Here is a 26,803-nt window from a genome sequence, read left to right as displayed (position 1 = left end):
TCCTCTTTCCCTTTCATGTGATCCTAGTCTATCAGGTCTCATTAGAAGTGGCTACATTGTCTTCCTCTGTGGCCTGGTAAGGATGCTCCCCTGTTAGGGCGAGGTGATAAAAAAAACAGGCCACTGAGTTCATATCAGAGACGGTTCCTATTCCCATTACTAGGGAACTCACTTGAACAATGAGCTGCCATGGGCTACCTCTGTGCAGGGGTTCTAGGTTACTTCCATGCATGGTCCTTGTTTAGAGTATCAGTCTCAGAAAAGATCTCTGTCCAGATTTTTTTCTCTCTCTTTGTAAAGCTCCTGTTCCTTCCATGTCCTTCTATATCTCCCATTCTTTCATAAGATAACCTACACTCTGCCCAATGTTTGGCTGTGATTTTCAACCTCTGATTTGACACTCTGTAGGTTAGAGTCTTTCAGAGTCCCTCTGTGGTAGGTTCTTGTTCTGTTCCCTGTTTTCTCCCTCTTCTCATGCCCATCCCTTTTACCTTTATGATTGAAGATTGATCATTTTACCCAGGGTCTTCCTTCTTGGTTAGCTTCTTTAGGTGTACAGATTTTAGTATGTTTATCCTATCTTATTGTCTAATATCCACTTATAAGTGAGTCTATACCATGTGTGTCTTTTTTGCTTCAGGGATACCTCACTCAGGATTATGTTTTCTAGTTTTCACCATTTGCTTGAAAATTGCATGACTTCTTTGTTTTTAATTGTGGAATACTTTTCCCTTGTGTAATTGTATAAAAATTTCAGTATCCATTCCTTAACTGAGGGAAATCTGGGGTGTTTTCAGCTTCTGGCTATTACAAATAAAGCTGCTACAAACATTGTTGAGCAAATGTACTGGTTGTGTACTTGATCATCTTTTGGATATATGCCTAGGATGGGTATAGCTGGATCTTTTGGTGGCACTATTCCTAATTGACTGAGAAAGCACCAGATTTTTTTCCAAAGTGGTTGTATAAGTTTACATTCCTGCCTGAAATGGAGGAGATTTCTCCTTTCTCCACATCCTCTCTAGCATGTGTTGTCACTTGAGTTTTTGATCTTAGCCATTCTGATTGGTGTAAGGTCAAATCACCAGGATGTTTTGATTTGCATTTCCCTGATAGCTAATGATGTTGATCATTTCTTTAGGTGTTTCTCTGCCATTCTTTATTCTTCTACAGAGAATTCTCTGTTTAGCTGTGTACCACATTTTTTAACAAGATTACTTGATTTGGTGCTGTTTAACTTCTTGAGTTCTTTATATATTCTTTATATTAGCCCTCCATCAGATATAGGTTTCGTGAAGATCCTTTCCCAATCTGTAGGCTTTCTTTTTGTTTTGAGGACATTTTCTTTTGCTTTACAGAAGCTTTTCTGTTTCATGAGCTCCCAATTATTTATTGTTGATCTTAAACCCTGTGCTGTTGGTATTCTGTTCAGGAAGTCTTCTCCTGTGCCAATGAGTTCAAGGCTTTCCCCCACGTTTTCTTTTAACAGGTTTAGTGTGTCTTTTTTTATACTGAGGTCTTTGATCCACTTGGACTTTAGTTTTGTGTAGGGTGATAAGTATGGTTCTAATTCATTTTTCTACATGTAGATATCCAGTTAGACCAGCACCATTTTTTGAAGATGCTGTCTTTTCTCCATTGTTTGGTTTTGGCATCTTTGTCAAAAGTCAGGTGTCCGTAAGTGTGTGAGTTTATTTTTGCGTCTTATATTCGATTCCATTGATCCACCATCTGCTTTCTCTGCCAGTACCAAGCAGTTTTTAATACAGTTGCTCTACTGTACAGTTTGCTATCAGGGATGGAGATAACTCCAGATCATTTATTGCAGACCCTAAGAGAACACAGATGTCAGCCTAGACTACTATTCCCAGCGAAACTATCAGTCACCATAGATAGAGAAAACAAGATATTCAATGACAAAAAACAAATTTAAACATTGCCTACCCACAAATCCAGCATTATAGAAGGTACTAGAAGGAAAAATACAACCCAAGAAAATTAATTTCTTTTAGGAAAACACATGAAATAAATAACCTTGCTTTGGTAAAATTAAAAGTAGCCAAGCACACAAATACATTACCACCCCAACATCAAAATCAAAGGATCTAAAAGCCATTGGTCATTAATCTCTCTCAACATCAATGGACTCATTTTTCAATAAAAAGACACTGACTGACAGAATGGATACTTAAACAAGATCCATCTATCGGTTGCATACAAGAAACACATCTAAGTCACAAAGATAGACATTACCTGAGAGTAAAAGACTGGTAGACGGTTTTCCAAGTAAATGGACCCAAGAAGCAAGCAGGAGTAGCCATTCTAATATCTAATAAAGTAGACTTACAATCTAAATTAATCAAAAGAGGTGGGGAAGGACACTTAATATTCATCAATGAAAATTCCACCAAGAAGACATCTCAATCCTGAACATCTATGCCACAAATACAAGGGCACCCACATTCCTAAAAGAAACCTTAATAAAACTTAAAGCACACAGAGATCCCCACATTGTAGGTGATGCAGCTATTGGTGGTGACTCTGGGTTCCTCAACAAAGCAACCTGAGCAAGCCATTAGGAGGAATCCAGTAAGCAGCACTCCTCCTTGGCCTTTGCTCAGCTTCTACCTCTGGGTTGCTTCTCTTTTTTAATCCTAGCCCTAACTTCTTTCAGTGATGGACTGTTATCTGGAAGTGTAAGAAGAATAAAATTTCCCCTCCTTTTAAGTTGTTTTTGGTCATGATATTTTATCATAGCAGTAGTAATCCTAAATAAGACAAACCCATTACTTTCCTGTTTCTCTCTGTTCCATGCTTCATTGACCTCAAGTTTCCTTCCCTCACCAAATTCTACTTCTATACATCCACCACAATTGTGTTCATGCTTATATAATTATGTTTAAACTATACGATTTATAAGCAGAGGGTACATGAGATAGTTTTGTTTCAAAGCCATTTGTCCACCTCTGCCTCTTCCTTCTGGGTCATATACCACTCTTAATTCTCCCTATCTGCTCTTAAATGTAGAGACCCACAAACATCACTCTATACTAAAGCCTTATGATTTTGTGTTGATAGACATTAACTTCCAGGCTTTTATCTTGTATTTATGAGTAAATTTCAAATTCATGATGGGGAAACCCAGGCCTATGTAATCTATATGCTAACTAATGTCATTTATGCATTCCTTAAAAACAAATTGATCAACTGCTTTTGGAGGTCATGGCAGTATTATAGTCGAGATACAATTCTTCATGTTTTGTGTGTCTTCTTACAATTGTAATATCTTCTTGATGAATTCTCCCCTTTTATTAGTCATTTTTCTATTGTGATAAACATGATAACCAAAGCAACTTTTAATGAAAGTGTTCATTGGGGCTTTCAGAGAATTAGAATCCATGATAGCAGAATGAAGGCAACTGACCAAGTAGTTGCTTGAGCAGAAGTTCAGGGTTCACATCTCCAACTCTATGTATGTATTTAGATATGTATATATGTATGTTTGTCTGTCTCTCTGTATGTATGTATGTATGTATGTATAACATGTGTGTGACATAACTAGAATTATAGATGGCTGAGAATTATCAAACAATTGCTTGTAATCAAACGTGAGTTGTTTAAAAGAGCAACAAATGCTCATAACCATTGACCTGACACTTTACCTCTAAACCTTTCTGTTTTAATATTTATCCTCTTTTATCTTCTCTTTTCTTTCTCTCCTCTCCACATTTACCATCCCTCCCCAATCCAGATATCCCTTTTCTTCCCTCCACCCTCTTCTTTCTTTCCTTTCTCTCACTTCCTCTTCTCTTTCCCTTTATTTCCTTTCTTCTTATTCCCTTCCCCAATTTCTTCCTGCTATTGTTGATCAGGATATTTATTGTTTCCTCAGAATTGTAATCAAATTTTTTTTTCTAGCATTATTCCTGTGGAACCAACTTGGCATAAATTTTTTTTATTTTAACAGAAGTCTGTCATGAGTGCATCTTGATATTTGTGGTTTGAGAACTCTAAATTGTTTCTTGAACTTTTATGTTGACTTCTCCACCCCAGTATTTGCTTACTCACTGTCATGATATTTTTGCCTGTAGATTTAACCTGGGCACTTTCACAATGCAATAGCCAGGCTATTTTCTTTCTTATTTCATAACTATTTTGCATAAGTTCCTACAAGCCAACCCAACTTCCCATATTTCATAAACCAGGCCTTTGCAATAAGAACTGAAAAACTTCAGAGAAGCAAGGGAACCAAGATGGAGTCACAGACCCAGGTATTCATATTCCTGCTCCTCTGGATGTCTGGTGAGACATTAAACACTAAATTAAACACTATTGCAATATCATCAAAATAATTCATTTGTAGAAAAACAGCTATTTCCTGTTGGAATCCAATAGTATGCAGGCAATGTCATTAGAAAAGGCATTTTCAATACCAACATTTGTATCAGGAATTCATTTTGTGTATATTTCTATATTCATTGTCTTTTTCTGATTGCAGGTGCTAAAGAGAACATTGTGATGACCCAGTCTCAATAAAAGAAAATATATTTTGGGTTTTCTCTGTATTGGATGGTTTTCATGTACTTTGGTTTCTGCTTCTTCTTTGGATTTTCAGAGAGAGACTGTGTTGCTTGTTTTACTGGGCTACTCTGCCTGGTGTGTTCACAGAATGCTGGTGTTGGAAGATAGGTGAAGAAGCGTTTGAGGGAGATGGGGTGGTTGCAGTGCTAGGGGCAACCCTGAGAATTGTACTGAAACAGAGGGAGTGGAGTGTGTCCACAGAAAGCCTACCTGCTCATCTGGCCAGCATTCCTGTGGTTATTCAAGGGGTTTCTACCCAAGGTGGAGACTTGTACAGAGTCACAAGGGTAGGAAGAGAGGCAGGAGGTAATGGTCTGTGGCATCCAAAGGATGCATGGACATGGGGGAAGTGAGGCTGTATCTGGTGTACTGTTGCACAGCTAAGGGTGACCCTGAGAATTGGGTCTGAGTGAACAGAGAGTGAAGAAGGTCCATGGTCATCTTGCTTGGTCTTCTGGCAGGTGTGGTTGGTCAGGATTCTTGGCTTTCAAACTTTCTTACCAGGGTTATTTTTCCTATTATTATTATTTTATTTCCATAAATTCTGATAAATTTTATCACATTTTAGTTAATTAATTATTTGTGTGTGTGAATGTGTGAGTGTGTGTGTGTGTGTGTGTGTGTGTGTGTGTGTGTGTGTGTAGTTGCATGTATTTGTGGAGGTCAAAGGACAGTATTGAATTGGTCCTCACTTTCTGTCATGTGAGTTCTGCGGTTCAAACTCAGGTCTGACATCTGGCTTGATGGCAAATGACTTACCTTCTGAGCAATCTTTCTACTCCTTAAAATTCTTTGTTGATCTATACTCACTGTACTCAAGTGTCAGCCTAGCAATGTCTTTCAAGTATCATATATTTGACAATATCCATTAACCTTACTCATTTTCCCTTCCTATTCTGCTGTTATATATTCTTGCCCCTGTGTCTCTTTTATTTTTAACTAACACACACACACACACACACACACACACACACACAGCTTAGATAACAATAGATAAGTTTATGGGTGTTGCTTCTGACATTCACAGCAGACACAACCTCACAGAAAACTTCCTATTTCTCTGGTTCACACAATATTTTCATCTTCACTTTCAAAATTATCTTAAGCTTTAGGTGCAGGAGTTTTGTGTTGTAGGTATGTCAGTTGTGACGAGGCTCCTGAAATTTGCCTTTTGATAAGTTGTGGGATGTTTTAAAAGTCTCTCCATATTCTTCAAAGAAAAATTCCCTTAATGAGATGTAATAATTGCAGTTATCTGTGGGTATAAACACCAATAATAAGATAGAGTCAGAAATTATATGGTTTAGTAAAGTGGTGGTGGTAGTTTTTCCTCCAATATCCATGAACTAATTACCCCCAGGTAGTTGCATAAGTTTTTAGTACCAGTCATGATTTACCTCTTGTTGAGTGGACTTTAAGTTCAGAGTATGTCATTATTCCACCCTCAGTGGTTTCATGTATGGTGGTCAATGTTTTGTTACATAGGAAGTATAACTGGAAATGATTTCTTTTAATTACTTATTTACCTTTATTTTATGTATATTGGTGTTCTGCCTGCTTGTATGTGTGTGTGAAGGTGTTAGATCTCCTGGAACTGGAGTTACAAAGAGTTGTGAGTAGCCATGTGGGTGCATGGGAATTGAACCCAGGTCCTTTGAAAAAGCAGTCAGTCCTCTTAACCATTTAGCCATATTTCCAGCCCCCTAGAAATGATTCCTCATTTGGATGCTTGGATGGTGCCTTTTCGTATTATGAAAGGTTGTCTTCAGAGAGTGCATATTAAGGTCACTTGAGTCTTCTAGGTCTTTTCCAAAGTGCAATAGGGACTTACCTTCTTCTATCTCTTGATGACACCCAAGGGAAACAACAGTAGCTTACAGTATAAAGAGAAATTTTCTTTTAATTTTAAAGTTTATTATTTATTTATTTATTTATCTATGTATGTATGTATGTATGTATGTATGTATGTATTTATTTATCTATCTATGCATTTATTTATTTATTTATCTATCTATCTATCTATCTATCTATCTATCTATCTATCTATCTATTTATTTATTTATTTATTTATTTATTATTCTGTCCTCATATATTGAAACATGCCAGAAGAGGGCACTAGATCTCATTATAGATGGTTGTAAGCCACCAAATTGTTGCTGGAAATTGAACTCCGACCCTCTGGAAGAGCAGCCAGTGCTCTTAACCACTGAATCGTCTCTCCAGCACCAAAGAGAAATTTTCTATCCACTTATATGTGAGTATACACCATGCATGTCTTTTTGGGTTTGGGTTACCTCACTCAGGATTTTATTTTCTATAGTTCCTTCCATTCATCTGAAAATTTCTTGATATTTTTGTTTTTAATAGTTGTGTATTATTCCATTGTGTAAATATATCATATTTACCTTATCTATTTTTTTGGTTGAGGGACATTTAGGTTGTTTCCAGTTTTTGTCTGTTATGATTAAAGCTGCTATGACCACAGCTGAGCCAGTGTCCTTGTGGTATGGTGGAGCTTCTTTTGGGTATATGCCCATGAGTGGTATAGCTGGTCTTGAGGTAGAACTACTCTGTTTTCTGAAAAAGCACCAGATTAGTTTTCACAGTCATTTTACAAGTTTGCACTCCTAACCAGCAATTCCCCTTTCTCAACAACCTCACCAGCATGTGTTGTCACTCTTGTTTTTGATCTTAGCTGTTTTGTTGTGTATAGATGGAATCTCTGATTTGTTTTGATTTGCCTTCCCCTGATGACTAAGGACGTTTAACATTTCATTAAGTGTTTTGCAGCCATTAGGGATTCCTGTGTTGAGAATTCTATGTTTAGTTCTGTATCCCATTTTTAATTTGATTATTTAGTTTGTTGGTTTTTCTTTTTTTTATTTCATTATTCATTTTATATATTAGCCTTCTTTTGGATGTAGTTGGTGAAGATGTTTTCCCATTATGTTAGCTACCGTTTAGTCCTATTGAGAGTGTCCTTTGCCTTGCAAAAGCTTTTTTGTTTTGCTAGGTTCTATTTATTAATTGTTAGTTCAAGTTCCTGTGTTGTTGGTGTTGTGTTTATGAATGTGCCAATGAGATAAAGCTCTTCCCCACTTTTTCTTCTGACAGATTTTATGTGTCTGGTTTGATGTTGAGGTCTTTGATCCAAATGAACTTTAGTTTTTTGGAGTGTGATAAACGCGGATCTAATTGCAATCTTCTACATGCAGACATCCAGTTAGTCCAGCAGTATTTGTTGAAGATGATTTCTTCTTTCCATTGTGTGGTATTGCCTTCTTTGTAAATAAATCAAGTTTTCATAGGTGTGTGTGTTTATTTCTGGATCTTCAGTTTGATTCCTTTGATCAACTAGTCTGTTTCTATGTCAATACCACCACAGAGGAGATCATTGCAGTCAGTCCTGATGAGAACTGATAAGCTAGGTTCAGGTGGAAGGGGAGAAGGACCTCCCAAATCAGTGGACTAGGAGAGGGGCACAGAGGAGATGAGGGACTGAATGCAAGATTTAGAGGGAATGAGGAATGGGGCTACAGCTGGGATACAAAGTAAGCAAACTGTAATTAATATAAAAATATTTATAAAAAAAACTAATTCTGATTTCTTTACCCTACTATGTAGTTTCATTCTGGATATTGCATTGTGATGTTCATTCTAAGTTCACCTATCTCAAGTTTGTGTAAACATGCCTCCATTTGTTCTCTGTTTTGCCAATGAAACAACAAGCTATTGCTGAGCAAGGGAAAGTATACGTTGTGACATCCTGGGCCAGAGGGGAGGAGAAATAAGATGTAGAAAGGGTCTGAAATGAGAGATAAGAAGAAAAGGACTTGGAAACATGAGGAGAGATGAACCAGACCTAAGATATAACTAAAAGCAAGTATAATGTGGGGATCTGAATGGGAGAAAACTATGTGGGCTTGGAGGTTTAGGATGGAGTAACTATTGCAGAGCATTGTGTCCTGGGTTCATTAAGTAAATCCCAATATCTGTGAGGTCATTTCTGTATACAGCTGGTTTAGAAATAACCACTGTTTAACTAAAAGATAAATCAATAATAAATATTAATAATCAACAGCAGTCTTAGCAAGATGGATAGGAATGCCAGCCAAAACATTTTTATCACTTGTCTCACCACCATCAGCAATCCTGCTAATAAAACGTAATGGGATTGTAAGTGATTGTAACTTATCACCCCATTTATAAGCTACAAGTTGTAGAATTCTAAATATAATGTTGATGTGTGCATAAATTAAAACATGCTCTAACAGAGTTTGAGGCTAACATTATTTTCATTGGTTACCTCTAGGAGGAGCTATGAAATGTAGGGTTCTTCTAGGGGAGACTAGAGAGGAGTATTTTGTGCAGGAAACTGGATGGAGTAGATATCTTCCCTGGCCATATCTGCAGCATAGAGGGTCACCACCAGCTGCAAAATCAGTGGAATCTATACAGATCTCACAATTACTAATTCTTTATTAGTAATTGATGGAGGAAAATCCAGTCCACTGTATGTGATGCCAGTCATTGATGGTGACACTGGGTTCCTCAATAATGCAAACTATCAAGTCCTGAGGAGAAACCCAGTTAGCAACACTCCTCTATGGCCTCTGCTCAGCTTCTTTCTCTGGGTTCCTTCTCTTTTTGTACTTCAGCACTGGCTTTCCTCATTGACAAACTGTTACCTGGAAATGTAAGAAGAATAAATTTTCCCATCTTTTTAAATGGCTTTTGGTCATGATGTTTTATCATAGCAATAGTAATCCTAAAGAAGACATACCCTTTACACTCCTCTTTCTCTCTGTTCCATGGTTCATTGACCAGAAGCTTCCCTCCCTCACCTATTTCTCCTTCTATAAACCCACTACAATTGTGTTCATGTTCATATACTTATGTTGAAAATATATGATTTATAAATGAGAGGGTACATGTAATTATTTTTTTTCTAAGCCATATGTCCACCCCTACCTCTTCCTCATGGATCAAGTACAACTCTGAATTCTCCCTATATTCTCTCAAATGTAGAGACTTGTTAACCTCACTCTATACTAAAGATTGTGTGTTGATAGACTGCCTTCTGAATTGTATCTCATATTTAAGGTAAGTTTAACATTTATGAAGGAAAAATCCAAGACCCAATTTAAACAACATGCTATCTAATGCCATCTATGTATTCCCTAAAAAAACAAACTGATCGAGTACTTTGGAGGCCATGGACATAGGAGTGCATGACAGAATTATAGATGAAATACAATAGTTCATGCTTTATGTGTGTCTTCTTACATGTATAATATATTCCTGATGGATTATCCGTTTTTATTAGTTATTTTTCTATTGTTGTGATAAACAACATGACCAAAGCAACTTTTTTGTTTATCACTCTTTTTAATTTTTAATTTTAATTTATTATTTATTATAACTTATTCACTTTGTATACCTGATGTGGCCCCCTCCCTCATCTCTTTCCAATCCTACCCTCCCTAGCTCTTCTCCTCCTATGCTCCTCCCCTAGCCAACTAATAGGGGAGGACCTTCTCCCCTTCTATCTGACCATAGCCTATCAGGTCTCATCAGGACTGGCTGCATTGTCTTCCACTGTAGTCTGGCATGGCTGCACCCATGTACTCATGTCAGAGACAGCTCCTGATGCCCTTACTAGTGAATCCTCGTAGATTCTGGGCTATATCTGAGCAGGGGTTTTATGTCCCCTCTAAGCAATGGCACTAGGTTGGGGTATCAGTCTTTCCAGAGCCCCCAAGGCCCAATTTTTGGCTCTGTTGTTGTTCTCCAAAGCAACTTTAAAAAAAAGGTTTCATTGTGGCTTTCAGAGAATTAAAGTCCATGATAGCAGAATGAAGGCAGTAGGCTGCAGACCTAGTAGTAGCTGGAGCAGAACTCAGGGCTAAATCTCACATTCTATGTATATATTTAGATATGTATGTATGTACGTATGTATGTATGTTTGTATGTTTTCTGTGTGTGTGCCATAACTGGAAGTATAGATGGCTGAGAATCATCAAACAATTGCTTGGAATCAAACGTTGAGTCCTTTACAAGAGAAGCAAATGTTCTTAACTGCTGACCTGATTCTCTATCCCCAAACGTTTATGTTTTATCCATCCCTTCTCTCCTCTCCACATTTCCAATCCCTCTACAATCCAGAATTCATTCTTCCCTTCATCTTCTCCTTTATTTCTGTTTTCTAACTTCCTCCTTTCCTTCCCCATCAGTCTTTCTTTCATTCTTTTTTAAGTTAAACTTTATTTTCTTATTTTAATCAATTAATTTATTTATTACAATATATTCACTATGTATCCCTACTGTAGCCACCTCCCTAGTCTCCTACTAGGTCAACCACCCTCCCCCTTCTCCCTCTATGCCCCTTCCCTGGTCCCCTGATAGGGGAAGACATCCTACTCTTCTATCTGACCCTAGCCTACCAGGTCTCATCAAGGCTGGATGCATCATCTTCCTCTGGCATGGCAAGGTTGCACCACTGAGGGGTTGAGGATCAAAGACGCAGACACTGACTTAATATCAGAGACAATCCCTCCTTTCATTGCGAGGGAACTCATTTGGAAACAGCAGCCTGTGGGCTTCCTCTGAGCAGGGGAACTAGGTCCTCTCCATGCATGGTCCTTGGTTGCAGTATTCATCTCTGCATGATGCCCTGGGCCCTGGTTTTGGCTCTGTTGTAGTCCTTGAACTTCCTGTACCCTCCACTCTCTCGATCTTCATCTTCTTCGATAACATTTCTGGCACTCTGCCCAAAGTTTAGCTATGAGTCTCAGTGTTTCCTTTGGACACTGAGATTTCATCTATTCTCACACCCATCAGAATAGCTAAGATGAAAAACTCAAGGGATGATATAGGCTGGAGAGGTTGTAGAGAATGGGGAATACTTCTTTTATTGCTGGGGGAATGTAATCATGTACAAACACTTTGGAAATCAATCTGGTGCTTTCTCAGAAAATTAGCAATAGAATTACCTGATGACCCATCTATACCACTCCTGGGCATATCCCCAAAAGATGCTCCACCATTCAATATGGACATTTGCTCAACTATGTTCATAGCAGCTTTATTTGTAAGAGCAAGAATCAGGAAACAACCTAGGTGTCCCTCAATGGAGGAATGGATACAGAAAGTGTGGTACATTTACACAGTAAAACACTATTCAGCATGAACAAGGAAATCATGACATTTGCGGGTATATGGTGGAAACTAGACAAGATCATCCTGACTGAGGTGACCCAGAAGCAGAAAGACAAGGATAGTATATACTCATTTATAAGTAGATATTAACCATACAATATTGGATAAATATATTAAAATCTTTAGTCCTAAAGAGGCAAAACAATAAGGAGAACTCTAGGGAAGAGGCTGAAACTTCACACAGAAGGCTAAACAGGACAGGCATCAGAAGTAGGAGAAGAAAATGAATATGAGAGGAACCTTCCATAGTGGACCTCTGAAAGACTTTCCATTATTCTTTTCCACTTCTCCTTTTTCTTTCTGCTGTTGTTGATCAGGGTATTTATTGTTTCCACAGGATTATAATTAAAGGATTTTCTAGTATTGTTTCTGTAAAACTCTTTTCATTTTTCCATATGAAGTTGAGAATTTTTCTTTCCATGTCTGTAAAGAATTGTGTTGGTGTTTTGATCTGTAAAAAATACTGGGGTCCCTGATCATTTCACAGGAACTGGATCTGGGACAGATTTCATTCTCAGCATTAGCAGTGTAACCTGACAGTTTATTACTGTCAGAATCGTTATAGTACTCCTCCCAAAATGCTTCAGCCTCCAACACAAATGTTCTTGAGATTTCCATCAGCTGCCTGCACCACACTTTCCCCTTCTGCATGATATCTTCTATGCATGACTACATGATGCAATGATCAATGGAAAATTAATAAACTGTTGGCTTCCATTCTTTTACAGTATTGGCATCACAGGTGTGTATAGATAAAAAGTGAGAAGCTAAGATATTTAGAGGTTGTGTTTTTGCACTGAAAGGATACAGTACAAGCAAGAAGCATCACTGAAGTTTACAGCATCATGATCGCTTCAGATATCTTTATTTTAGTCCCTTAGGCTATAGTGAATCTGTATAAAAATTGTATAGAATTTCAAATTATTTTCAAAGAATACATCATCATGAGATTATTAGTTTTTATTAAGAATCCTCAAATTAGGGAAACAACACCCTTCACAATAGCCACTAATAACATAATGTACCTTGGTGTAACTCTGACCAAGCAAGTGAGAGAGCTGTTTGAACAAAAACTTCAAGTCTCTGAAGAAAGAAATTGAAGAAGATATCAAAAGATGGAAATATCTCCAATGCTAATGGATCTGTAGGATTAACATAGTGAAAATAGCCATCATGCCAAAAGCAATCTATAGTTTCAATGCAATTCCCATCAAAACACCAACACAATTCTTTACAGACATGGAAAGAAAAATTCTCAACTTCATATGGAAAAATGAAAAATCCATGATTGACAAAAAGTTCTGTACAACAACAGATCATCTGGAGGTATCTCCATCCCTGATCTCAAGCTGTAATACACAGCAATAGTAGTAAAAACTGCATGGTACTAGTACAAAAACAGAATGATGGATCAATGGAATTGAATTGAGGATCCAGAAATAAACCCACATACCTATGCTTACTTGATATTTGACAAAAGAACCCAAAATATTACAATGTTAAAAAAAACAGCATCTTCAAAGAAATGGTACTGGTCTAACTGGCTGTCTACATGTAGAAAAATGTGGAGATCCATATTGATCACCCTGCACAACACTAAAGTCCAAGTGGATCAAAGACTTCAACATTAAAACAGACACACTAAATCGGTTAGAAGAAAAAGTGGAGAAGAGCCTAGAACTCATTGGCACAGGAGACAGCTTCCTGAACAGAACACCAACAGCACAGGCTCTCAGATCAACAATCAATAAATTGGACCTCATGAAACTGAAAAGCTTCTGTAAAGCAAGGGACACTGTCATTAGAACAAAATGGCAGCTGACAGACTTTGAAATGATCTTCACCTACTTCATTTCTGACAGAGGTCTAATATCATAATATTTAAAGAACTAAAGAAGTTAAAAAAAAACCCAACAAATCAAGCAATGCAATTAAAAGATGTGGTACAAAGCCAAAAAGAGAATTCTCTGAAGTTGAGAAAGGAATGCAAGAGAAACACTTAATGAAACGCTCAACATCTTTAGTAATCAGGGAGATGCAAATCAAACCAATCCTGGATTTCACCTTACACCTATCAGAATGGCTAAGACAAAAATCTCAAATAACAACAGATGCTGGAGAGGATGTGGGGAAAGGGAAATCTCCTCCATTGCTGGTGGGAATGTAAACTTGTAAAATCACCTTGGAAATCAATCTGGCACTTTCTCATACAATTAGGAATAGTGCTTCCTTAAGATCTAGCTATACCACTCCTAGGCATATAGCCAAAATATGTTTAAGTACACAACAAGGACATTTGTTCAACCATCCTTATAGTACCTTCATTCCTAATAACCAGAACTTCGAAACAACCCAGATGTTCCTCAATTGAGGAATGGAGACAGAAATAGTGGTACATTTAAACAATGGAATACTACTCAGCAATTAAAAACAAGGAAATCATAAAATTGGCAGGCAAATAGTGGGAACTAGAAAAGATCATCCTGAGTGAGGTATCCCAGAAGTAGAAAGACACATATGGGAAGTAGATACTAGATATATAAAATAGAAAAAAATCCTACAAAAATCTGTCTATCTAAAGAAGATAAGTTAGAAGGAGGACTTTGGGTAAGATGATCAATGCTTACTCAGAAAGGCAAATGGGACAGACATATAAAGAAGGAAAAAAAAACAAGAAATAGGACAGGAGGCTAGCATAGCTGTCTCTGAAAGACTCTACCTAGCAGTGTTTCAAAACAGATACTGAGACTCATTAACAAACTTTGGGCAGAGTGCAAAGAATCTTAGGAAAGAAGGGGGAGATAGTAAGACCTGCAGAGGACAGGAGCTCCAGAGGAGAGAAACAGAACCAATAAGTCTGGAAAAAAAGTTGTTTTTTTTTTGAGACTGATACTCCAACCAAGGACCATTCATTTATATAACCTAGAACGATTGCTTAAATGTAGCCCATGGCAGCTCAGTATCCAAGTGGGTTCCCTAGTAAAGGGAACAGGGACTGTCTCTGACATGAACTCAGTGGCTTGCTCTTTGATCACCTCCCCCTGATAGGGAAGCAATATTGACAGGCCACAGAGGAATACAATACAGCCAGTTCTGTTGAGACCAGATAAGCTAGGGTCAGATGGAAGGGAAGGAGGACCTCTCCAATCTGTGGACTTGGAGAAGGGCATAGGATGAGGAAGGGAAGATGGGGTTGGGATGGAAGGAGGAAGGAGACTAGAGCTGGGATATAAAGTGAATAAGGTGTAAATATTAAAAATTAATTAAAATTTAATAAATTTAATTAAAAAAAGAATCCTCAGGAAATTGGCCTGACCTAGGTGGTGCTCATCTTCCATTCATTTACTTTGGAGTTGGCCAGAGATTTGTTGTAGAAGCTGCAAGGATTAAGCCCTTTAACAAATGTCATCATTCATTGAGTATTATGCTTGGAGTATTTGTGCTAATTAATCTTTGAAAATAGAAGGATATAGTTGCTGGTTTATGGGATGTTGGAGTCTCTTAGCTATTCAAATACATGTACATACATCTGGCATTAAATTAAAAGAAATGAGGAGCATTTTGAGAGCCAGACAGACGCAAAGTGTACTCAGAATACCCAGAAAATGACAAATAGAATTTTTGTTCTTTGTTGATATCAAGCTGTCTTGGAAAGGTCCATTGTGAACATAGGGCTTGAGCCTTGAAGGAGTTAAGCTTTCAGTCTTTGGGAACTGGGTGTTTACTCCTGAAGGGCCATGGATATCAGTGCTAGGACAGTTGTGACTGAGTCATTCTTTGTTTTCTTGCCAACAGTGTCTTATATATCTCTTCTCTCACGTTGATCCAGTACCTCTCTTCAAATATTATAGAAGATGCTACACTTCTTAATAAACTTGCTAGTAATAGTCATCAACTTATGCAAACCTTCCTGGTCACATTTGTATCTTCTTAGTTCCTCCTTCTGTCCTTCTTCCACTTGACATCTCTTCATTGCTGACCCTTACATCTGCAGGCTTATGTCACTGTGGAAGGTTTTTCTTCCTCTATTCATTGTTATTGACAGGGTTGTTGAGTATAATAGTGTTGGTTAGAACCTGTGGTCCCTCAGAGTTTGTAGAATACCCTTACAGGACCTTTGTTTTAGTAGCTTCCCTGAGAAATAAGGGGTTATTTTAATGGTCCTGCTCTATATGTGACTTTGTCTTTTCCCCTTGAATACTTTAATAATCATTCGCCCATATATGTTGAGTATTTTGATTGTTATTGTTGCGGAAAAATTCTTTTTTTATTTTACTTGGTTTTCTTTATGGGTCTTGTATATAGCTTGACAGGCATCTCATTGTTTAAATTAGAGAAATATTCTATGATTTTGTTTAAAGAATTTTCTGTGTTTTTGACCTGATTTTTTTTTTTTGTTTCTTTCTAATGAAAGATAAACTGGGAAACAGCCTTCAACATATTCCCATAGGAGATTTGTATGTATGTATGACATTCATCTCTTCCCAAGTGCATGTGCCTGTGGGATATTTATTTGAAAAAAAAAAAACCCAAAACCCCTCATAGCTAAAACAATTGTGTACAATAAAAGAACTGGAGGTATCACTATTACTGATTTCAAGTAGTGTTACAGAGTCATACAAATAAAATTGCATGGCATTTGCATAAAAGACACATTGATCAATTGAATCAAATCGATTCATTAACATAAAAATATGCAGGTATGGATATTATATTCTTGAAAAATAAGAAAAATGCATACTGGAAAATAGCATCTTCAATAAATGGTGCAGGGCAAACTGGATGTCTGCATGTAGAAGAATGCAAATAGATGCACACTCATCATCCTGCATAATACTCAAGTCCAAGTAATGGAAAGACCTCAACATAAACCAGATACACTGAGCACAATAGAAGACAAACTACGAAATAGCCTTCAAAACATTCCCATAGGAGATGATTGTCTGAACAGAATGGCTATAGCACAGGCAGTAAGATCAGGCAATTGATAAATGGGTCCTCAAGAAAGAGAAACAATTTTGTAAGACAAAGAAACACTATCAATTTGTAAAGTAGCTGACTATCGAATAGGAAATGATCCATATCCAATAGAAGACTGATTGGTATCCATCATACTTAAAAAAAAAAAAGAAAGAAATTAGATGTCAACAAACCAAGCAGTCTAATTAAAAATGCAGTACAGAACTAAACAAAGAATACTCAATAGAGGAAACTCAAGTGGTTGAAAAACACTAAAAGAAATGTTCAACATACTTAGTCATTGGGAAAAAGCAAACCAAAACTACTTTGAGATTCTATTTTGCACATGTCATGATGGCTCAGATCAATAACACAAAGGAGTACATGCTGGTGACGGATATAGATCATGGGAAAATTCCTCTATTGCTGGAGGGAGTGAAAACATTTACAACCACTGTGGAAAACAAATGGTGGTTCTTCAGAAAAATTGGAATTGATCCACCTCAAGAACCAGCTCTGCCACTTTTGGGCGTATACCCAAAGGACACTGAATCTGATCACAAGGACATTTACTGATCCATGTTCTCTGTGGCATTTTTATAATAGCCAGACTCTGGAAACAATGTAGATGTCCTTAAGCTGAAGAATAGACATAGAAATTGTGGTACATTTACACAATTGAGTATGACTCAGTTATGAAAAAAATGATAGCATGGAACTTGTGGAAGTAGCCAACCAATGTTTCATTTGATTCAAGCCCCAATTCCCAAGAGAGAACCCATACCCAACACTGCTAGAGTAACCAAGAACTAGACTATACAGCTCAGACAATGAGGGTAAAACCAAACATGATCAGTCATAATAAGTATCAATGCAATGACTTTGAATAATATTCTGCTATACTCATAGATCTGTACTCTTCCACTAATCATCAGAGAGGCTTTCTCCAGCAACAGATATGAATAGATGCAGAGAATCACACCCACACATTAAACAGAGTTTAAATAGGAGGACTCTATCAAATCTGTTTACTCAGATATCAGGGATTTCCAAGAACAGTTTAAGAGCCAGAGTGGTTGGAGAACAATGCCCTGTGAATCAACTAAGCAATGTTCATGTGAGTTCACAGAGACCACAAGGGCAAGCATTATACCTACAATGGCCTGAGTTATGTCTTCTGTCTATATATTACAGCTTTTAGGTTAGAACTTTTGTGTTACTTCAGCTGTAATAATGAGTGAGTCTGACTCTTGTGTCTTTGCTAGGGATTCTTCTCCTGTTTTGTTCTAATATCCAAATTGATATGATAGATTTTGCTTCATCTTATTATATATTATTTTGTGATGTCTGGTTGTTATCTCTTAATCTCTTAGAAACCTGTTTTTTTTTGTTTGTTTGTTTTGTTTTGTTTTATTTAATAAGAGATAGAAAGGGAGTGGATCCTAAGGGATCTGCATGGAGGATCTGGGAGCAGTAGAGAGATGGGAAAATATAATCAAGATATATTATCTAGAAAGAGAATCTATTTTCAATAACAAAACTCTAAAAACAAATAAATAAAGAAACCACCCCGAACATTGGTTATTTATATTTAAATAGAGTCTTTGGTCTTTCCTGGTGGATTTCAATCTCTAACACTTTCAGGATAAATCCTGTTCATCTCATAGTTGAATTGAAGAAGCATGAAAAGTAGTCCAACCCTAGAGCTTATACAGTGCCTGCTTTCCTTTCTCCTTGATCTCTCCTGGTATCAGGAGCATTAGCACACGAGGCTAGGCAGCAAGAACCTCATTTTGATAATGAATGACAGTGAGAGTGAAGGCAAGAACAGAACTGCGCTTTCTTCTAATCCTTGAAGAGGAGGGCCTCCCTGAGAAACATGTGCAAATTTTCCAGTGGGCAAAGTGATATGGAGAGAACCAACTGGAGGGTGGGCAGCCTATTAGGTGAGGTACTGGTATAAATTGCCTCCTGTCAGTGCATGGGCAGGTGACAGTGGTGAAGCAAGGAGCACTGTAGCTCATTGCTGCCCATGCCTAGGATGTCAGCAGCACCTCAGGTCACAGGCTTGGTGAGAAGATGGCATCCATATCAATCTCTGGTATTCTAACAGCATGTGGTACATTGATTTCTCTTTTTTGAGTAACAAGTGGCTATTAATATAGAACTTCACCAATCTTGAGTCAGGAACTCTACATGAGTAAGAATGGAGCATGAGCAATCTCTTTTTCAGGGTCTTTCAAAATCTAAACTGAGTGCTTTTAGACAAGATGTATTATTTTTGTTTGTTTCTCATCATGGTTCTTTTTTATTGACAGTTGGAATTGGAGACTACTCCAGATTATATCACGAGTTTTTCTGATCTGTTTCTTTTGTCTGCTTGTATGTTATGAGGGGTCCTGTGATTTGATGAGATCCACTGAAATAACTTGCCACAGTAGAGGTCCTCCTTTGTAATATAGCTGCTGAATCCTTATAGAGACATGCACCTTGCCGTTTAACCACACACATTGGGGTTAGTGTGTTGACTGCAGAATCAGGATTATTTGGGTTAGCAAACTGAGAGTTCTTTGTACATAACAGCAGAATAAGTTTCCAAATACTGATTGTGTGCCAATTGTATTTATAAAGCTGGGAATTATTCAGAACTTACATTCACAAGTTTTGTTTGAAATTTTCATGCATGTATATATTAGATTTGAAGCATTTCACTATTTCACTCCAATTCCCTTTAAACTTCCTCTCCTATCTCCTGGTGAATAAGTCTTCCCCAAACCATTGTTTTTTTCAAGTTGCTATTCTTTATTTTTTCTTCTGATCATTTCTTGGAATATGGGCTATATTCTTTATGAAAATGACTCCCTACTCCCCTTCTTTGTTATTTATCACTTACTCATTTACAATTTCAGGGAAGGATAAGGCAACATTGGCTCCTGCCCCTTGCATGATGACATGGTGGTGGGTCAAGTCTAATGTAAATTGCTACAGTGGCAGTTTGCTCATGAGGGCTACAGACAAGCTATTCCCACAAGGCCTTGTCTCATAGCCCTTGTTCACAGTGTCTGGTCTATATGCAGATTCTGTCTATTCTCCATGAATGTCCCTGAGATTTGGGGTGGAGACGTTCCTTTTGGGATGACTACTTCACAGTTACATGTTCTCTGTACTTTGACCAGTTGTGAACCTCTGTCTTAACCACTTTCTACTGTAAAAAATACTTTTAGGATGAATGCTAAGAATAGCATATTCCTGAGGGCTTAAATAAAAGGAATTGAAAGTAGTTTGATGACATGTCCATTCAGAAAACAAAAAAAGAAAACAAACAAATGAAGGAACAAATGAAATTAGTAAGTTTTTCCTTGTCCCCATGACTACCCACACATATTTTCTTGACCAGGTTTACATTTCTGTTCATTAACATTAATATTATTTTTTATGTCTCATATAATGGGAAAATCATCCCAAAAGTCCATGTGTAGACTCCTCCTCTGTGTGTCAGTCTGCAATACAACCCCCCTTTAGAGCTCAGCCTGACAGCCAGTGTCTGAAGCAGTCACTGCTTCTCCATACAGAAATGATAAAAAAGCAGTCATTGCTATCTCCACACAGAAATGATAAAAAACTACTCATATCCTCCTCCTTTGTGTGTCAACAAAACCTTGACTAAAATATGTCTAGTGAAAACATGTTCTCACTGTGACCATTGTCTCACAAGTTCTCATTGCACTTAGCATTAACCTCAAAATTCCTGACAGATTTCCCAAATCAGGCAGTCTCAGTTATATACACAGGCTATGTTAACTTCTTCTACAGGTTGAACTTTCCCAGGCTCTTTTCATTTAATATCTTCTGTTTTACATGAACTCAGGGTCCTAAGCATGGCTCTAGGGATCTTCTTTGCACTTTTGAACTAACAAATCTCTTCTGTCAGGTCTGCTCTCAAGTAGGTGCTTCTGGAGAAGGCATTCTTAGTACTCTCTCATCAAAGAAGATGAATAGGTAATTTACTTGGTGGACAGAAGAGTGTGTACATACATACATACATACACACACACACATATATATTAGATCTTATTGAATAAAGTATTTATCATAAGTTGCTGGCTTATGTCAGTTTCTCCTCTGCTAGCATCTAAAATTCTCAGATATAGGCACCCATCACCAAACTGGGCAGAGGTGTGACTCTGAAAACAGCAGTATGTGGCAAGATAAGTCCATAATGGTATAGGAGTAGTATCTTAGGAAGATGGATAGGAATGCCAGCCAAAACATTTTCATCACATGCCTCACCCCACAAGCCATCCTGCTGTAAAGCCTAATGAGATTGGAAGTGATTATAATTTATGGCCACATCTATATACTACAAGTTGTGGGATTCTAGATACACTATTGATTGTTTGCATAAATTAAAACACTCTAACAGAGCTTGGAGCAAAAATAATTTCCAGTTGTTACCTCTAGGAGGCGCTATGAACTGTAGGCTCCTTTTGGGGGATACTAGAGAGGAGCAGTTTGTGGAGGAAACTGATGGAAGTAGAGATCCTCTCTGGCCATGTCTGCAGCACAGATGGTCATAATCAGCTACAAAATCAGTGTTATCTACACAGCTCTCACAACCAGATATTTAGCCTGATTCCACCAAAAGCACAGAAAGGCTACTCATTTGTTCACCTGGATAACTCCTAGGCATGTTGACTGCTCAAGGACATAGGACAGAGTTAAGTTTCAGCATCATCAGCATCCAGACTGAAGAGGTGCCAGTTTATTACTGTGAAGGCTGTTGCAGTCTCCTCAGTTCCTTAGCCTGCAATACAGACACCTTTAGAGCTCAGCCTGACAGCCAGTGTCTGAACCAGAAAACTTTTTATCTCTACACAGGCTGGTAAGGACTCTCCTCTCTGTCCAAGGATCAGTGAGCCTTGCCTTACTCAAGTAGACTTGAAGGTGTAGGAGAGCACTCCAGGGCCAGTGTGTCCTTTAATCTTTTATGGGATGTACTACTTCAAGTCAAGATTAAATAATTATCTTTCACTTCTTTTGCCTATTTTGATAGTATGATTTTAAAGGTCATTTGACACAAAATATCCTCATTATAAGGAGCTATGTTCATTAGTGTAATAATTTATTTGGAAACAATTTAAAAATATTCTTTTCATGTTAGTATCCATACTGTTTAAAAATGGGTAATCTTTAAATTCCAGTAATGCTCTCCTTTTTCTTTTTGATATGTTTTCTTCTGATATTACCTATTAATAAATATTAACTATATATAAAATTTGTTTGTGAGTTATTTGGTGAAACTGAAAGTACTTACAGTAACCACACGGAATTATGTTGTATAATTACACACTTGAGCTAGGCAGGAATACATCAAATTTGTGACAGACACTGAATAAGGAAACAAGTAAACTGAAAATTTTCACCTGTCTAAATTCTACAGTCTCCATGTGTTCTGCATATGGGCAGAACACAGATGGGCTGCAGTGGAGCCTCAGATCACCTACCTACTCACCCTTCTCTTTATCTTGTGCTTGTTGAAATATTAACTGTATTTTCATATACTCATTATACTTAATACTGGATTTTATAAATTCAGACATCTTTCAAGATTATGTTACATAACCATATATATGCCCAGTATTGATGAGATTTTATGTCAAATTGACAGAAACTAAAAATTTTCTGAGAGGGACAACCCTCATTTGAGAAAATGCCTTAGTACTACTGAACACTGGACAAATTGCAATTGCAGGGATTTTTCTTGATTAGTAATTGACGGGGTAGAATGCAGTCCATTGTAGGTTATGGTGACCTTGGGTTCCTCAACAGAGCATCCTGAGCAAGCCATGAGGAGGAATACAGTAAGGAGCACTCCTCCATGGCTTCTGCTCAGCTTCTGCCTCTGGGTTCCTTTTCTATTTGAATCAAGCCCTAACTTCCCTCAGTGATGGACTGTTACCTGGAAATGTAAGGAGAATAAATTTTCCCATCTTTGTAAGTTGCTTTTGTTCATGATGTTTTATCAAAGTAATAGGAATCCCAAATAGGATGCGTCCTTTACCCTTTCTACCTGTTCCATGTTTTAGTTACTACAATTTTCTTCCGACACTGAGTTCCCCTTCTATAAACCTACTACAGTTGTGTTCATGTTTATATATTTATGTTTAAATTATAAGAGTTATAAATCATAAGGTACAAGTAATACTTTTGCTTCTAAGCCATATGTTCCCCTCTGCCTCTTTGTCATGGGTCACATTCCACTTTAAATTCCTCTTATCTGCTCTCAAATGTAGAGAACTGGATACCTCACTCAATACCAAAGTAGTACAATTGTTTGTTGATAGACTCTTCCTTAGAGGATTTTATCTTATAATTATGAGTAACTATAACATTTAAGGAAGGGGAATCTCGAGGCACAATGTAAGCAATATGGTAACTAATGCCATCCATTCATTCTCTAAAAACTAACTGATCAACTGCTTTTGGAGGCCACTGCTATTGGAGGGTATGAGAGAATTATAGACCAAATACAATTTCTAATATTTTGTGTGTGTTTTCTTACATGTATTATATACTCTTTATGGATTCTCCCTTATCATAAATTATGTTTTATAGTTGTGATAAGCAACATGACCAAAGCAACATTTTAAGAAAGAATGGGGCTTTCAGAGAATTAGAATCCATGATAGTAGAATGAAGGCAGCAGGGGGCAGTCCAAGTAGGAACTGGAGCAGAACTCAGGGCTCACATATCCAACTCTATGTATGTGTGTGTGTATAGATATGTATGTATGTATGTATGTGTATATATATATGTGTGTGTGTGTGTGTGTGTGTGTGTGTGTGTGTGTGTGTGCCATGTCTGTGTCATAACTGGAATTACAGATGTCTAAGAATTATCAAACAACAGCTTCTAATCAAACCTGAGTCTTTTACAAGAGAAACAACTGTTGTTAACCACTGACCTGACACTTTACCCCAGACCTTTTTATTTTAATATTTATCCTCTTTTATCTTCTCCATTAAACTTTCCTCTCCACATTGAGCATCCCTCCCCAGTCACATTTTCCTCTCCTCTCTATCATCTCCTTTCTTTCTTTTTTTCACCTCATCTTCCCCATTGCCCTTCATTCTTTCCTTTCTTCTCTTTCCCTCTTTTTTCTTTCTGCTGTTGCTGATCAGAATATTTATTATTTCCTTAGAATTGTTATCAAAAGTTTTTCAAGTATTATTTATGTAAAACTCACTTGGTTTAAAGATTTTTGAACTTTAATGGAAGACTGTCTTAAGTGCATCTCATTATTTGCAGTTTGAGAGCTCTAAGTTGGTCCTTGAGCTTCTGTCTTGATTTTCCCACCCAAGTGATTGCTTATTTTCTTGGATGATAGTTTTGGCTGCAGATTTCACCTGGATACTCTCACACCACAGAACCCAACCTATTTCCTTTCTTATTTGATAACTACTTTGCATAGGTCCCTACAAGCCAGCCCAGCTGCCTATGATTTATACACCAGGCCTTTGCAGTGAGAACTGAAAAGCATCAGACAGGCTGGGGCACCAAGATGGAGTCACACATCCAGGTCTTCATATTCCTGCTCCTCTGGATGTCTGGTGAGACATTAGAGAGTATTAGAATGTTGTCAAAATAATTCATTTGTAGAGAAACAGCTATTTACTATTGGAATCCAATTCTATGCAGGCAATGCCATTAGGAAAGGAGTTTTGGAACCCAACTTTTGTATCAGGAACTCTTTTTGTGTATATGTGTATAGTCATTGTCTTTATCTGATTGCAGGTGCTGAGGGAAACATTGTGATGACCCAGTCTCCTGAATTCATGTCCACATCTATAGGAGACAGGATTACCATAAGCTGCAAATCTAGTCAAAGTGTGAAAAGTTATGTAGCTTGGTACCAGCAAAAATCAGGGCAGCCTCCTAAACTGCTAATTTATGGTGCATCCACTCGCCCCTCTGGGGTCCCTGATCACTTCACAGGCAGTGGATCTGGGACAGATTATACTTTCACTATCAGCAGTGTGCAGCCTGAAGACTCTGCAGTTTATTACTGTCAGCAGGGTTACAGAACTCCCACAGTGCTTTAGCCCCCGACACCAACTCCTTGAGAGTCTCACCTGCTGCCTGCACCACACACAGCCCTGGCCCTGCACACTTCCCCTTTCTGCCTGAGATCTGCTATGCATGACTGATTGATTCACTGTTCATCAGAAAATTAATAAAGAGGTGGCCTCCATTCTTGTACACTTTTGGCAATACAGGTGCATATAGATAAAAAGTAAGATGCTAAGTTAAGAGATTTAGAAATTGGGGTGTTACATTATGAGGATACAGTACAAGCAAGAAGCATTAGTGAACTTTACAGTGTCATGCTGGCTTTAGATATATCTTTGTTATGCCTTCAGGATATGATGAATCTCTATAAAATAGGACAGAATTTAAAATCATTTACAATGACTACACCATCATGAGATTATCAGTTTAGATTAAGAATCCACAAGCTTTAGTAAATGAAATCTATCAAAAAGATTGACCATTTCATTCCTATTTTCAAATTTTGTGGTGTACAGGCTTTTGAAGTAGGACCTAGTGATTCTTTGAATTTCCTCAGTGTCTGTCGTTATTTCCACTTTTTTGTTTATGATTTTGCTGATTTGGATAGTTTCTCTCTGCCTTTTAGTTAGTTTGGCTAAGGGTTTGTGTATCTTGTTGATTTTCTCAAAAACCAGCTCTTGGTTTCACTGATTCTTTGAATTTTTTTCATATAATAAACAGTTAATTACTGAAATTATAGATGGTTGTATAAATATGAAAGACCAGGATTGCATTATCTGCATATAGAAAGATGAGAAACTCTGGGTAACTGCTCATGTGGTATGCTTTGATGTATTTGTCTGTGTCTCCTGCAAATATGCATCTGATTTTCATTTATTTATTACAGTTTATTCACTTTGTATCTCAGCTGTGGACCTTTCTCTCATCTCCTCCATAACCCACCCTCCCTTCCTCTTCTCCTCCCATGCCCCTCCCTCAGTCCACTGATACGGTTGGACCTCCTCCTCTTCCATCTGACTCCAGCCTATAAGTTCCCATCAGGACTGGCTGCATTGTCTTCCTCTGTGGCCTGGTAAGGCTCTTCCCCACCCTCTCTTGAGGAGGTGATTAAAGAGCCAGCCAGTGAGTTTATGGTAGAGACAGCCCCCTTTCCCCTTACTAGGAACCCACTTGGAGACTGAGCTCCCATGGGCTACATTTACGCAATCATTCTAGGTTATATAAATGAATGGTCCTTGGTTGGAGTATCAGTCTCAAAAAAGAACTTTTTTTCCAGATTTATTGGTTCTGTTTCTCTCCTCTGGAGAGGCTTTTTGCTCTTTCTGTTTTTGTTGAGATCCAGGATTGTCTGATAGGATACAGGGGATTATTTCAATTTTTTTGTATTTGTTGAGACTTGCTTTGTGACCAACTATATGTTCTATTTTGGAGAATGTTCCAGGAGGTGCTGAGAAGAAGGTAAATATTTTTGTGTTTGAGTGAAAGGTTCTGTAGATGTCTGTTATGTCCATTTAATTCATGACATCTGTTAGAGTCATTATTTCTTTATTTAGTTTCTGTTTCTTTCTGACCTGCCCTTTGTTGAGAGTGGGGTGTTGAAGTCTCCCACTATTAATGTGTTGGGATCTCTGTGTGGTTTAAGTTTTGTTAATGTTTCTTTTAAAAATGTGGTCACCCTTGTATTTGGGGAATCAATGTTCAGAATTGTGATGTCATCTTAGTGGAATTTTTCTTTGATGAATAAGAAGTGAGCTTTCCCACCTCTTTGGATTAATTTTGGTTCATAATCTATTTTATTAGATATTAGAATGGCTACTGTTGCTTGTTTCTTGGGTTCATTTGTTCGAAAAAACTTCTTCCAGCCTTTTACTCTCAGTTAATATATGTCTTTGTGATGTAGGTGTGTTTCTTGTATGCAACAGATTGTTGGATCTTGTTTATGCATTCATTCTGATAATCTGTATATTTTTATTGG

General features: G+C 37.6%; 1 gene segment (V, D, J or C); it reads left to right on the top strand.

Moving 5' to 3' along the window:
• Nucleotides 1–24,319: 24,319 nt before the first annotated feature.
• Nucleotides 24,320–24,860, top strand: LOC129667978 (immunoglobulin kappa chain variable 6-17-like). The segment is given in 2 exon segments: nucleotides 24,320–24,368; nucleotides 24,553–24,860. Coding segments are annotated over 2 exon segments (357 nt in total).
• The last annotated feature ends 1,943 nt before the right edge of the window (nucleotides 24,861–26,803 follow it).

Source organism: Psammomys obesus, unplaced genomic scaffold (assembly GCF_907164565.1).
Source record: "Psammomys obesus unplaced genomic scaffold, mPsaObe1.curated_primary_1811, whole genome shotgun sequence".
Lineage (NCBI taxonomy): Eukaryota > Metazoa > Chordata > Mammalia > Rodentia > Muridae > Psammomys > Psammomys obesus.
The sequence above is the reverse complement of the archived record's forward strand: the minus strand, read 5'-3'. Positions and strand labels throughout refer to the sequence as shown.